This window comes from Vipera berus, assembly GCF_964194415.1.
Source record: "Vipera berus genome assembly, chromosome: 7".
NCBI classification, from domain to species: domain Eukaryota; kingdom Metazoa; phylum Chordata; class Lepidosauria; order Squamata; family Viperidae; genus Vipera; species Vipera berus.
In genome coordinates this window covers 11,871,703-11,887,062 of record NC_138209.1, presented here as the reverse complement: position 1 = coordinate 11,887,062, position 15,360 = coordinate 11,871,703, and the positions used below count along the sequence as shown (strand labels likewise).

General features: G+C 38.8%; 1 protein-coding gene across 4 annotated transcripts in view; it reads left to right on the top strand.

The window, feature by feature from the left end:
* The window catches only part of WDFY3 (WD repeat and FYVE domain containing 3), a 177,688-nt gene that overhangs the window by 81,868 nt on the left and 80,460 nt on the right, over nucleotides 1-15,360 (top strand). For 3 of the 4 annotated variants that reach the window (XM_081333152.1, XM_081333151.1, XM_081333150.1), the window contains exons 13-20: nucleotides 1,742-1,825; nucleotides 7,271-7,451; nucleotides 8,167-8,381; nucleotides 9,209-9,321; nucleotides 10,478-10,709; nucleotides 12,583-12,683; nucleotides 13,879-14,097; nucleotides 15,063-15,244. In XM_081333152.1, the coding sequence (XP_081189278.1) occupies nucleotides 1,742-1,825; nucleotides 7,271-7,451; nucleotides 8,167-8,381; nucleotides 9,209-9,321; nucleotides 10,478-10,709; nucleotides 12,583-12,683; nucleotides 13,879-14,097; nucleotides 15,063-15,244 (1,327 nt within the window). The remainder of the gene's footprint in view (nucleotides 1-1,741; nucleotides 1,826-7,270; nucleotides 7,452-8,166; nucleotides 8,382-9,208; nucleotides 9,322-10,477; nucleotides 10,710-12,582; nucleotides 12,684-13,878; nucleotides 14,098-15,062; nucleotides 15,245-15,360) is intronic. The other variant, XM_081333153.1, reaches the window with a different exon arrangement.

Genomic DNA, 15,360 nt, shown 5'->3' with positions numbered 1-15,360 from the left:
CCTTTTGTTTTTAAAAGCTTAGAAGTGCCATTGTCACTGTATAAAAACATCATTTATTCATACCTCTGGATTCCTCCAGAAAAAGTACCTTCTTTTAAATCTTTGTGGTGTTTTTTTTTTAATAAAACAAGCAAACAAACCAACTTTTAAGCCTTTGTTTAAAAGAAGGTTTGTTTGCTTGTTTTATTCAGTATTTTTTAAAAATCACAAATCAACATTGGACACATTTAAAAGCAGAGCTTTTAAATTCATACTTTAATATATGAGTTTAAAAGGTTTTAAAGATTTTTAGAAGTAAAATAATGCTTGTTGGAGCATATGTTATTTTTACAGTATTTAAGAGCATTTGAAGCATTTGATTTCTGGAAATACTGGTATTCTTACTAGAAATTGATACATTTAAATATACATTATTGTACTGTTGAATACAGTACACTTTTTTCATTGTTTTTGATGGAAAAAATTGAGCTATAGTAGTAGCATTTTGAATTTTGATGCTGTTTGTGTAGCATATATTGTCATATTAACACAAAGACCCAGACATAGTGACAAAGGCAGGGAATATTTAATGTCTAGTCATAGCAACATTTAAGTATTCCCTTAATTGTAAGTCTATGTGTAAATAAGTTATTTTTCACTGATCTTGGCTGATTTTTTAAAATAGACACTAAGATCTTCGTATTTTCAGATTTCTCAGTAATTGGTATTCTCTGATGCTGAAATTTAGGGAATCTGGGCTAAAATTGTTGCTTAAGTACCGTATTTTCCAGCGTATAAGACGACTGGGCGTATAAGACGACCCCCCAACTTTTGAGATGATTTTCAAGATTTTTCATCTTATACGCCGGAAAATCAGCAAGCCCGGGAAGGCACGCCCTCCCCTCTCACTGTGGAGGAAGCAGGGCAGGCTGACGTCTGGCGGGAGCCCGCAGGACAGTCCTGCACACGTGCGCACTCCCCGGCTGCTCCTTAGCAGCTGGGGAGTGCGCGCGTGTGCAGGACTGCCCTGCTGGCTCCCGCCCGACGCTCTTCCCTCTTGAGGCAGCATCGCTCCCCGGCTCCTAAGGAGTCCTCGGGGATGCTGCCTCAAGAGGGAAGAGCGTCGGACAGGAGCCGGCAGGGAAGTCCTGCACACGCGCGCGCGTGCAGGACTTCGCTGCCGGCTCCCGCCAGACGCCACCCGCTGATTTTCCATCGTATAAGACGACTGGGCGTATAAGACGACCCCCCAACTTTTGAGGTGATTTTCATGGGTTAAAAAGTCGTCTTATACGCCGGAAAATACGGTATTTTTTCCCCCTTTTCTTGTTTCCTCTTATTCAGCATCTTTTTTTTTTGCAGACTTCCTACTGTATTATAGACTACCGTATTAGTCCTAATTATGAAACTCTAATAGTATCTGTTTATATTACGTGTACTAGAAAGTGATCCCCTGTTTTCTTTTTGACATCCTAAACAATCCATGATGTCACAGTGAGAAAGAAGCAATTGTTAACAGCTCAGCCTAGCAGTTCAGCATTAATGGAAGAATCATTGTTAAAAATGAATTTGCTTGTTCTGTGTCTTTGGTAATTTCCTACCTTTCATTCTGTTTTCTTTTGTGGAATGTTTTGTCTCCTTTTCTGGTTCATCCCGAAAAATCCGTTTCTTGTGGTGAAACTGTAAAACTAACCAAGCTTCCAGCCTCCTGTTCTCTTTTCTAACTTCTCTCTGTCCCCTCCATGTCTTGTTTTGTCTGTAGTCGTGCTGAGCAAATTCCTCCTTGCCTGACAAATGAATCTTCTCTCCCCTCTCCTTGGGGCACGCCAGCTTTGTCCAGGAAAAGGTACCGATCCTTTTTAAACAGAAGTTGTAACTGAAAAGGTTGGGCTCTTACCTTCCCCAAACTGAGATCTTGTCTTTCTGTGCTTCTTCGTTTTTTTTTTGTTTTTTTTAAACTGTCTCTCTAGAGCAGGGGTCTTCAAACTTGGCCCTTTTATGACTTGTGGACTTCAACTCCCAGAATTCCTCAGCCAGCGTGCCTGGCTGAGGAATTCTGGGAGTTGAAGTCCACAAATCATAAAAGAGCCAAGTTTGAAGACCCCCTGCTGAGGAATTCTGGGAGTTGAAGTCCACAAATCATAAAAGGGCCAAGTTTGAAGACCCCTGCTGAGGAATTCTGGGAGTTGAAGTCCACAAATCATAAAAGGGCCAAGTTTGAAGACCCCTGCTCTAGGCCAAGTTTGAAGACCCCTGCTCTAGGTAGAGTAATTATTGAGTCCACAAAACAACCGTTAACATATCATGAACTTCCGTAACTCTGCTCCTTGCTTTTTCCCCATTTTATGTATTGACTCCGTCTGCATTTAATTTAAGTGAAAGATTTATTAAAAGGAGGGAGGGAGGGTGGGAAGGAAGGAAGGAAGGAAGGTAGGTTGAACATTCAGATTATATTTGATTGGTTAGAAATTATATCAGTGGGATCAGGCAAGCTATTCATAACTACTGGTAGTCTTTGACTTATAACCATTTGTTTAACAATGGATCAAAGTTACAACAGACTTAGAAAAAGTGACATATTACCTGTCTTTGAAATTATGACCATTATAGCACCTATGTGACTGCCATTTGGGTGGTTAGCATCTGGCTGGCATTTACAATGGAGGCAGTATCTTGCAGTCACGTGACACTGATTTGTGATCTTCCCAGCTGACTTCTGACAAGCCAAGTCAATTGGGGAAGCCAGATTTTCTTAACCACTGGATTCACATATGCAGTATTGCAGGCTAATTCTGCTGACGGCCAACTGCCAGCAGTTTGGTAGCTTAAATCTCACCGGCTCAAAGTTGACTCAGCCTTCCATCCTTCTGAGGTCGGTAAAATGAGGACCCAGATTGCTGGGGGCTTTATGCTGACTCTGTAAACCGCCTGGAGAGGGCTGTAAATTGCTATTATTCAAGTGATAATATCGTCACAGAATCAGGCCTGATGATTCATTTAACAACTCTTTCACTTAGAGACTGAAATTTCAGCCCCAATTGTGCTATAAGTCAAGGACTATCTGTAAGTTCAATTTATTTCAGTGGAGCTATGCTACCTATGCCCAAGACTGGTCCAAACTATTAAGATTATTGAAATTTCACTAATTCTTCTTAGAGTTTGAATAGAAATATTGCAGAAATTTCACGAGATTTGGAAATCTTATGAAACGTCACCTATTTTTAATTCATTTTTCTTGCATCTGTTTCATCAGACAACGTTGCACAATGGTGCCAGGGGCACAAAAAGGTTGCAAATCATACTTTAGGATTAGCTAAACAGGAAATGTCTTTATATAAAGGAAAAAGTTAGAAAAATTGAGATTCTGATATTAGGTAACATCTATATGGAGTTGTCTCTGAGGTCTGTTTTAATTGTGCAATTTTATACAGGTAATCCAAGATTGGCAAATTGTACTTAAATATTTTTATTGCAGTTGAACTTAACGTTCATTCATTCCTTTGGATATCACTAACCCTTGAGCACAAAATATAGTTTCTTAACTCCCAATTCTCCAAAATTAAAAACAAAAAGTACAGAATGGGACACAATAAACCTGATAAATTCTGTCTGGCTTCGTATTATATGGTCTTCTAGACATTCTGCTTTTTTTCTACTGATAGGTTCAGTCTGGAAAAATATGGGTCCTGGGACCCTATTTAAGTATTTTATAAATACTTTGGATCAATGTGTTTCTGTTTAGAAAAATAGATGAACTCAAAAATGAATACTCATAATAGCTACATAATAGCTACATAATAGTTGAATGGGCATAAATTATTGCCATTATTTCCTATTTCCTGCACTTTTGTTCTATAATGTCAGCATTCTGAGATTTAATTTAGATCACCTATTACATAAAACCTGACATTAATTGGGATTGGGATTGCAGACATGTAGTGAGTCGTGAATATTTAGGTGAAAAACACATACGCAAACCTGTTGTGATTTAAATACAAAATCCCTGAAATGAGTGTCTCTTAAGCCAGTGGTTCTCAGACTTCTGACTTCTGTGATCTCGTAAAACAGTAAACAATGCCCCTCTCAAATTTACAACTAAGGCTCAAATTCTAATGTCGGGATGAGGGAGAAATTAAAAACACACCATTTTTCAATAATTAATTTCTAACCTCTTTGTCTCAGGACTTCTGAAACTTTGCAGACTGTAACTGCCCATGTAGGGTTGCGAAGACAAAATGAAGGGCAAACTCACATGGGAGTTTTGACAGGGTTCCCACTTGCAATAGTGGCAAATGTCTATAGCTCGGGTGTAGGATGAGGGTGAAGGTTTGTTCTCCGAACTTGTGGGTTGGTTTCTGAACATTTTGTTACCAGGCTAGGTAACATCTTCAGTGGAGTTTAGGTGATGTCATTGTCAGTATTCTTCTGTTTATAAGGGCTTCCTGTGTGGGTATGTCAAGTGAGGGTCTTGTGATAGGACGTCTGATGGATCAGGTGTGAGTCATCAATGAGGGTCTTGTGATGGGTCTTGTGATAGAGAGGTTATATTAGGTCAGGGTCATTGGGAGGTCATCTGCTGCTGGGGCAGAGAGGGGGGCCTTGCCTGGGTTAGTTGAGGGTTGGTGCTGTCTCTGGTTGGCTGTGTGGTTGATTTGGATTCTGAGGGTTCGTAGGCCGATCGTAGGTCAATGTGTCTGTTGATGGAATTGTTCCCATTTTCTCTGCAGAGACAAAGCTGGAGCTTTGTCCAAATGGATGGCTGCTTTGCTTTATGTTAGATAGACAGAGAGTCAATACAGAAGCCATCTCCAGTGTGGAACTCCCCTTTAATAAATTTTTCTCTGTGTGTGAGCAACCACTGGCTTTTTAAAGTGCTACTTTCAATGCACTAAATTCTAGAGGACCACACAAATGGCCAACACTTAACAAAATAGGGCAAGGGATCCGACCATAGAAATGATAGAAATCAGAAAATGCCCCTCGTGCTCTTGTTTTACCTAACGGTTCAAAGAGTAGACACAGTGATAATTCACATGACACAAATAATTTTTTCCACTGATTTCTTTTGCACTTATTCATTTCAGGGTAAGTCAAATGACTAACTTGGTAAGTTATTCTAATGTTGGAAGGGAGGTATTCCCCTGTCCCCATTGGCTGCAGATAAGCCAATGGCTGTTAGTGACCGGGAGGGGGAGATAAGATGCCTCAGTTTTCCTTGTGCAAAATCCAACGGGGGAATGTCATCTTGCAGAAGATGAGTTGCTCCATCAAGTTACCATGTAGATGTGAGTAATACAATGTCACTGTGTCATTTACCCTAGAAACACCCATGTTCTTGAGGATGCTAGATGTGCAATGCAAGGGATATATTGCCAGTCAACCATAAAGCATTGATCTTAAACTTAAGATGTAGATTGCCCTTAATCACTAGGAAGTGCATGTACACCACGGAGCAAACTGATTGTGTTATATTCATCCAGCTCATTGAACAGCCCCCAGACTTACTTGCTTCCTCTTGTCTCCAGTTGTTATTGGCCACTTATGGATGTTTTCTCTTTTCTTTTTTTTTCCTTTTTATCAACCATAGTTTTGCTTGAATGAAAGCTTTGCGATCCGGTTTGGCTTTGTGATACAAAATGCAATTTCTAGTTTCCCCCAATATTTAATATATGCTGACTATGTTGCTGATAGAGGCAAAATGGAAAGGGTCCAGTACTGCAAACTTTGAGGATGAGGCAAAGTGCACACTGGCAGAGAACAGAATCAGTTTGAGGTTAATACGATGCCATCAAATTGGGCTCCATTAATAACAAATGTATGGGCGGGTGATTATTTACAGAGCAAATGTTTTATTTCTGTAGGGGAAACTTTTGTGTTAATTCAGACAAATTATGGTAACAAAAAATGACTTCATTACCCCGTCTTCCCCCCCCCCCAAAAATGGCCTAACCAAAATTAGGCCAGTGCTAGGCAGATGTTTTGTTTTTAAAACTGAGGTATACACTACCTTTTATGGCTACAATTCTGTTTCTCCATGTTTTCACTTAAAATTGGCAGGAGTTGTTTTTTAGTTTTCAGTACACCAGATACAGGCTTTCTGATGATCACGTGTTGCTGAATCCTGAATGAAAAAGTGATAGGACTGGCATTTGTTTGTTTGTTTGTTTGTTTGCATAATGTTCTGTGACAGCTGCTAACTGGATTAGACATTATAGAGCTATGTGTACAATAGTGTCATCTAGTATAATATGATTATAACCTGTAGAAAGAGGTGTATATTTAATTCTTCAAGGTATTGACCACAGTTGAGACCAGAATTCCAATTGCTAAGCAAGGCAGTTGTTAAGTGAGCTTCGCCCCATTTTACGACCTTTTTTGACCCACTTGTTAAGCGCATCACTGCAGTTGTTGTCAATCGCGATAATTGAAACGGGCTTCCCCCATTTTGTTGGTCGAAATCCAGCCAGGAAAGTTGCAAATGGTGATCACATGACCCTGGGACAGTGCAACTCTCATAAATACATGCCAGTTGCTTCCTGAGTTGTGATCACGTGACCAGGGGGATGTTGCAACAGTCGTAAGTGTGAAAAACAGTCATAAGTCACTTTTTCCAGTGTTGTTGTAACATTGAATGGCCCCTAAACGAATTGTTGAAAATCAAGGACTAAATGTATATGGGTTGTGCTCAGTATATACAGTATTACACAGTATGGGAATGATGGGCAAGCTTCCTTTTCAATCCAGATTAATAAAAGAAAAATTATTCTGTCCCTAAAGTACTTTTTCCAAAAGGCAACTGGACTTTCTTGGTTCTTTTTCTTTTTCTCCGAAAACGTTTTGCTTTTCATCCAAGAAGCTTCTTCAGTTCTGAAGAACTGAAGAAGCTTCTTGGATGAGAAGCAAAACTTTTTCGGTCCAGTTGCCTTTTGGAAGAAAAACATCTTTTGGGAGAACCATGACCTGGATGATTGAGAAGATCTTTAGACGAGAAGTCCTCTTGCTATCAGCTTTATAGCTCATCTGGACTAGATGACATATCATTATTAGGGCAAAAATATCTTCTGGAAAAAAAACATTGCTGTGATCTTTGTAAAAATAAGTGAAAGAGCAAATTAGCATGGAAAAGAAAAATGCAAGTTATTTGTAATAACACAAAGCTCAATGCATATTAATAGATGAAGTGTACGATTATTCCAACCTGTAAATATTCAGTACTTAATTAAACTCTTTGGGGAAAAGTCTAATGCTGAATCTGCGTTAAGGGTTTGTTATTTTTCCTTCTCACCTTTAGACATGCATATCATTCAGTGCCACAAGCTTCTTCAGTATTCCCTTCCAAAAACGCCACTGATGCGAAGTTACACAAAGGAACTCTACTTCTGCAAAGTCTGGATGCTGTCATTATCCATCCCGGAGCTATGCTGGCTATGCTGGATCTTGTGGTCTCCGTTGGGTCAACTACACAGCCAGAAGTGAGTCTTTATTGCTTTACTGTGTATCATTCTAATAGTTTCTATAACCCAGGGTTTCTCAACCTTGGGCCAGAATTCCCAGAATTCCCCAGCCAGCATGATGTGAATTATTAAAGTGGCCAAGGTTGAGAAATACTGATATAAACATAGTGATCTTAAATCTTAGGATATCTTTACTGTCTGGAATCTGATAACACTACTATAGTTCAGTTTATTGAAAGAAAGTTTGTATTTTGGTTGGTACCTGGAACAACATGGTTATACAATGGCATGATGCTTAGAGCAGTGGCCCCCAACCTTTTGAGCACCAGGGACCAGTTCTGTGGAGATTTTTTCCAGCGGACCGGAACGGGCGTGGTTTCACATGCTTCCTGCATCCCATGAATGGGCTTCGCTTGTTTGCATGGACCAGTTTTTGGCATGCCACAGCCTGGTGCTGGTCCACGGACCAGGAGTTGGGGACCCCTAGCTTAGAGGAAAACAGACTAATTTTCTCATTGGTTTTCCCCAAAACATCTCCTTCCACATGTTGTCCTATGTATTTTCAGTTTGTACTGGGAATCTGAGTCTGCCTGTTTTACTCGGAACTAATGTCCCTAATGCTGGTAACCAGTATAAAATTTCCATTTCTGATCTATATCTATGGTTTAAGTAAGAATGTACAGTATATAATATGCAGTGTTCAAGTACAGTGTTTTTGCCTTCTGTGTTATAGCATGCACTGGATCTCCAGCTTGCAGTGGCCAACATCTTGCAATCTCTTGTACATACCGAAAGGAATCAACAAGTTATGTGTGAAGCTGGGCTTCATGCTCGTCTTCTGCAGAAATGCAGTGCTGCTCTTACGGATGAAGACCACTCTTTGCATCCTCCTCTCCAAAGGATGTTTGAAAGATTGGCTTCCCAGACATTAGAACCAATGGTGCTGCGGTAAGTGAGAAAGTTTGCCTTACTTCAGGGTTATCATTCAGAACCGGGCAATGAGAGCCATCATTTCTCTATTTCTCCACTTGGTTTAGTTCCTAAAACTGCACAATAAAGTCAAGAGATCACATGGATGCTAATGAAATAACAGCTAGTCCTCGACTTATGATTACAGTTGAGCCCAAATTTTCTGTTGCTAAGCAAGACAGTTGTTAGGCGAGTTTTGCCCCATTTTACGATCTTTCTTGTCACAGTTGTTAAGTGAATCTCTGCAGTTGTTAAGGTAGTAACACGGTTGTTAAGTGAATCTGGCTTCCCCATTGACTTTGCTTGTCAGAAGGTCACAAAAGGTGATTATATGACCCCGGGACACTGCAGCCATCATAAGTTTGAGCCAGTTGCCAAGCACCTGAATTTTGATCACCTGACCATAAGGATGCTACAATGGTCATAAGTGTGAAAAAGGGTCATGAGTCACCTTTTTCAGATCACTAAATGAATGGTAGTAAACCAAGCTCAACCTGTATACATAAATGATTGCAACTTTTCTATTTTGATTAGATGATTTGCATTCTATTTGATGAGAAAAAGTTCGCTGTAAATGTTATAAATAAGCAAAATAACAATAGAAGAATAATTTTAACTGATGTGTTTACATACAGTACAGACTTGACACTTTTAATGTGCTTTACCTTGATTAGTTTCAGGTGTTGTTTTTTTTTGTTAAAGAGTTCAAGTGAAAGCCTTTTAGATTAAGGGATTAAAGATTAAAGTTAAAAGCAGTACAGAGTAATCTGAAGCTTCTCTTTGTTTTCCTTTCCATTTTTCTTCAGGGAATTTTTACGTTTGGGAAATCCTCTGAATTGTGGAGCCTGGGATAAAAAACTATTGAAACGGTATCGTGTACATAAACCAAGCTCACTCAGTTATGAGCCAGAGATGAGAAGTAAGTGTTCAAATACTCAAAAAGCGTCTGGGGTTCTTCTGGCAGTTCTTAAAAATCTAGTAATTCTTTGAGCAAAATTTAGAATGAGTGCTAATGAGATTTGCTCGTATTGTTACAGAGGCCTTTTGCAATAGTAATAGAAAAAACTACTTGAGTACAATTCTAAAAATTATTTAACCTCGGATAAGGAATCAGAAGTAATCCACACTATTACAGTGTGGTGTCTCTCTTTTAAGTCTTTCTAGGGATTTCCATTTCAGGTCTAAGTATTCACTTTTGGTAACAGCTCTATAATTTAAGTTCGAAACTATCTTCAACATCTTGATTTCAAATCATAAATAGAATAAAGCCCGGATAATTATCAGTACTGTATATCTGATACTTATAATTATTACTGTAGATAATAATAGAAAAGCTGCATAACGTGATTGTGATTAAAAGACTGGCTGTATTATGGCTACATTTAGTCCAGTGTCTTTAATAGCTGAGGTTTACTTAATAATTTCTATTTCAATACAAGGCTGAGTAGAAAAAGATTACTCGTAGCGGGCAGAACATGGCTAAATTGGATTTAGGTAAACATTGTTCTGGAAATTAAAATACATTTGGATGCTACTACATGTCGTTAAGATGTGCAATGACTGATAGGCTGATTATATGCCATCAAGTTGATATTGTCTCTTAATGACCACATAGATTTTCTATGACAATGTGAGAATTAACTAGAAGAAAAATAATATCTTAAGCTTTCATTCACAGTCCAATTAAATCGGCAAAGGAGGAGGATTTGACTCTTTTCCAATGAATGATTTCAATGGAATTTCATGGGTTAAAATTTAAATGCTTTCCATTATATAAATTGCTTTTTGGTTCTTTTGTCTATTATGGATAGCCTTGACTTTTACAACTTCCGATATCATTTTGAGGATTGATTTTATAATCGGTCTAATCATTTTTAGAATCCTGTAAGTCCATTGCTGATAGCTCATCCATGTAGAATCCGCGAATCACATTTTATTCACATTATGTGGGACTTAATATCAATCAACAAACCTATTTTTTCCTTTCTCCATTAGCTCAACCTCTTCCTTTTTTCACATTTTCTATTAGCACAGCTATTCTTTTTACAGCTTTTTTTTCTTAATTCCTACTATAGACAGCATGGTGACATCAATGGAAGGTCTTGGTACTGATTGTGTGTTCAGCTTACACGAAGACACCCACTACAGGATTAGCAAGAGCCTTTTGAAGCCAGCTGAAGGAAGCACCGTGCCTTTGACAAGAGTAAAATGTTTGGTTTCTATGACAACCCCACATGATATTAGACTTCATGGATCGTCAGTTATGCCTGCATTTATTGAATTTGACACTTCCCTTGAAGGGTTTGGGTACGGTCTTGCAAAACCTTTTATCTTAATTTATTGTTCTTCATGGATGTTTAAGTGGGTTGTTTTGGTTTTACAGCCATAAAATGCGACGTGGAAGGCTGCTTTTGATGTTACACATTCTTCTGTAACAAAGTTTAAGTTTGGACCACCCCACAAAGCATTACTTTTTATGTGTTAGAACATTTTTTTTCTCCAGTAAGAATGGCCCTTATATCTAATTGTCTAAGTCTGGAAAGGCACTTGATGATCATATAAAGCTCAATATATTTCATTATGTGGTTTATGGAAATTGCTTGGATTTTTTATGTACTGGTCCATAAAGAAATTTAGATTATAAAAGCATAATGTGAGTTTATAACCTTTTTGTATTTCACATGCTGAAATATTGAATTAGAATATTCTTATTCCTGTTTTACAAAAAAAAGGAGGTAGGATCCTTGGACATAATTCTAGCTCAGTGATTACACATCAAAATTGTGACATAAATCCACTGTGTCCTCATTGTGCCATCTTTTTGTCTGAATCTTCCCTTCAACACACACATACACTGACTTTGAATGACATAGTTGTATCTGATTGATGTGTCCCATGGTTTGTTAATCTTGGGTCTTATTCAAAGAACATCAGCAAGTTTTTTTTTCCAGTGTAGAGACAAATGTACCATCAAACAGACAGGTGGAAAAACAATGGCAAATGTCTCCTGACATTTGGAAATATTTATGGGAGGCGGGAAAACGTATTTTGGGTCCAATAAATGGAACAGTGATGCAAAATGATGAGGGAACATCATGCATGTGTGTGCAACTGAGAGGATGGATGTTATTTATTAATTTTGAATTATGACAATTTTATTTTAGGGTTAAGGTAAAGTTTCTACCATTCCCCCGCCTCAAAATGCAAGAAAACCATGCAAGCAATTTTGAGCAATTGTGGTGGAGAAGGTCCTCTGGGCCATAGAAAAGGGATTTGGGGGCTTGTCTGAAACCTGGAAAGAGCAGGTTTTCCATCACTGCTCTTACAGCAGACATGTCAAACACAAGGCCCAGTGGCCGGATTCGGCCTGCGAAGTGGTTTCATGTGACCCCTGAAGCCATCCTGGAAACAGTGAGGGAATGGCCCCCGCTGCCTTGGCCCTGGCCCAGAGACCTTCCTTCTGCCAGAGATCCCCAGATCTGTCCCACTCCTGCCCAGGCCCCCATAGGCACCCTTGATGCCAATGATGTAGAGCTGGCCATGCCCACCCAGTAGGCCATACGCACTCCAGCCATGCCCACCCAGTAGGTTGCGCCCACCCTGGCCATACCCACCCGCCCCCCCCCCCGAGGGCAACCACAATGCTGATGTGGCCCTCAATGAAATTGAGTTTGACACCCCTGTCTTACAGTGACATCTAGGAAAGTCCCAATATGATATTTATTCCTATTCCTCAACGTGCTTGTGCTTCAGAGTGTTTCTACGATATTATTCTACAATATTATGTACTTATGATCTCTTTTGAGGATTTGTGTGTCTGCGCATGTGTCAATATGAGTGGGTGTGAGTGAGTACCATTATTCTTCAATCAATCTATAATTGCTGGCATTCCCTGGTTTGCAATTCTTATCGAAAGTTGAAGGTTAAAGGCCATGTTTGTCTCTTACTCCAAATAGGGATTTCAGCATTTCTATAGGTGTTTGTCAAACTTTCTTAAATGTTTGATTTATGAATTTTTGTCAGTTGTTAGTAATGTATTGATGTTTACTGTCATCAGTTTTAGGTCCAGATAACTACAAAAGAGCTAGCTTTTGATCTAATTTACTGTAGATAGTTTATTTATTGTTTATTCATTTATTGTTCAGAAACTGTTCCTAATTCATTCATCTCTTTTTCATAGTTGCCTGTTCTTACCTAGTTTGGCACCTCACAATGCACCAACCAATAATGTTGTTACTACAGGTTTGATTGATGGCACTGTAGTCAGTGGAATTGGAACTGGTGAGTCCTTGGTTACCATGCTGGCTCAGAATAAATGTGTACTATTCTGTCTTAGATGTGTTTTGTGTATTGTTTTCTGAGATGAGAGTAGTAATGTGAGATCTTATTTTTCACATTTTGTATATAACCTCATACTATGACGTGCAGATGTATGTACCCTTGTGTCAGGATAGTGTGTGTGTGTGTGTGTGTGTGTGTGTGTGCACACACAAACACACACACACACACACACACACAGACGCACACACACCGATCCCTTGGACCCAGTTTTGGTAAAAATTTTCATGAAGGCAAAATCCTGCAGGTTGCTAGTGTTTCATAATTCAAATTAACTGATTATTAGAGTATAGCTGAATCCACTAACAATTGGGTGAATGATTTACTGTAAGGATTTTATGTGAGGTAAATCACTGAAAGTGTGTAGAAAATGGGTTGTATATAAATGGAAGGAAGAGAGGGAGGAAGCTTTCAATACATTGTGTCAACATTTCTTTTCCCTTCATACACTAGGACAGGAGTAGGCAACCTCAGCTCTTTTATGACTCATGGACTTCAACTCCCAGAATTCCTGAGTCAGCTATGCTGACTCAGGAATTCTGGGAGTTGAAGTCCATGAGTCATAAAAGAGCCGAGGTTGCCTACCCCTGCACTAGGAGAAAGGGGGAAATAATATAGGAAAATGTTTAATGATTGGCTGCAAGCAGATGAAACAAATAACAAGTCTCATAAACCTTTTTGTGATTGAATATATATATTGTTCATATCACTTCTATATTTACTGTTCAATAGCAATCAGGAAATGTGGGCAGTGATTCCCAGATACATTAATGCATTATATAATTTTATGTCCCTTCATATTTTATATTTGTTTGATGTGGATTATTATACTAATTTATTATTATTAGATAATCATGTATAAGTAATATTTTTATTTTTACTACTTCCGGAAATTCATAGTATCCAGCTGTGTAGACAGCTGCAAGATTAAAATATTTAAGCTAGATAATGTAAAGAATTTGGAGAACGAGTTAATAGATAATGATAATGATGATGAAAGGGAACTTGGAGGTCATCTAGTCCAACCCCCTGCTCAGGCAGGAAACCCTATACCATTTCAGGCAAATGGCTGTCCAGTCTCTTCTTAAAAACTTCCAGTGTTGGAGCATTCACAATTTTCTGTCGTTTTCTCTTACAGGAGAACGCCTTTTTCCACCTCCATCTGGATTAAGCTTTTCAAGTTGGTTTTGTGTGGAACATTTTAGCACAGCCCCAAATTATCATCCAATCAGGTTACTTACAATTGTAAGGCGGGCGAACAGCTCTGAACAGCACTATATATGTCTTGCTATCGTCCTTTCAGTAAAAGACCGATCACTTATTGTTTCAACTAAAGAAGAACTGCTTCAGAATTATGGTAAGAATCAGCCTGCCTAGAGACATTTCATCAATATTTTTTTTTCACTTTAGGACAATCAAGCTTCATTTTGAAATAACATTCCTGCTCCAACAAACTGTGATGGGTGGCATGGGGGAATAAGTGATGAGCTGGAACAGTAAGGTTGTAAACTTGAAGTCTTAATTTGTTGAGTACCCTGAACTTCCAATTATTGAAATTGAGCCCAAATATGATGAAGAGATTCTTCAACTAATTTTCCCCCTTCCACTACAATAACTTAAAACAGGTAGTCCTCAACGTGCAACCAAAATGGAACTTGCTGTTCACGGTCTTAAGGCGTGATGGTTTTAAATTAGGTCACCCACATGACTGACTCAATTTTATAACTTTATTTCTGCAAAAAAAAAGTTATAAAATTGAACTGCAAATGACTATAAATCCTGGCCGGTTGTGCCAAGCGCCCACATGACCACACAGGGAGTTGGCTGAAGGAACTTCAGAACTGGGTTGTAAGTACCCATGAGGAAGTCTATCATAACTTTAACCAGTCGCTAAGCGACCGGTCATAAGTCAAAAACTGCCTAGTATGGCATTGAAGCCAAATGTAGCTGTTTAATGTTGCTAGTAGTGAAATTTAAATACCTGTGATTCCATTCCAGATGGCTTGCTTAGTAAGTGAAAATGGATAGTCTATTAATATTAACATACACTTATTAATTTATTCTAATGTAGTCTTAACTTTGACTCTTTTCTGTATCTGGTTCTTTGTTGTGATGGTGTACTGAATGCAAACATTCAAGTGGTTAACTGCTTTGTACTCTGAATTTCTAATGTTTTCATTTGATAAATTTGAAGCCAAATCAGGGGCTATTATTTTTAAAGGGAATTGTGCATACCAGACTGTTTCCTTCTTTTGGGGGGGGGGGGGGTTGACCAATACCTTTGGCCACTGAAACACTCTTCCAATCTTCTTTTGTCTCCAGCTGATGACTTCAATGAGGAATCATCCTGCTATGAGATTCTGCCCTGTTGTGCTCGTTTTCGTTGTGGTGACCATATAGTGGAAGGCCAGTGGCATCACATGGTTTTGGTAATGAGCAAAGGAATGCTGAAAAATAGTACTGCTGCACTTTACATTGATGGACAGCTGATTAATACAGTAAAGGTAATTCAGCGCCTATAGCACCTACCCTTACTAGAAAATATATGTGATAGTATATATTCTCAAGTGCTGGTGGCAGTTGCTTTATGTTGTTCCAGGGACGCAATGGCTTAGCAGTT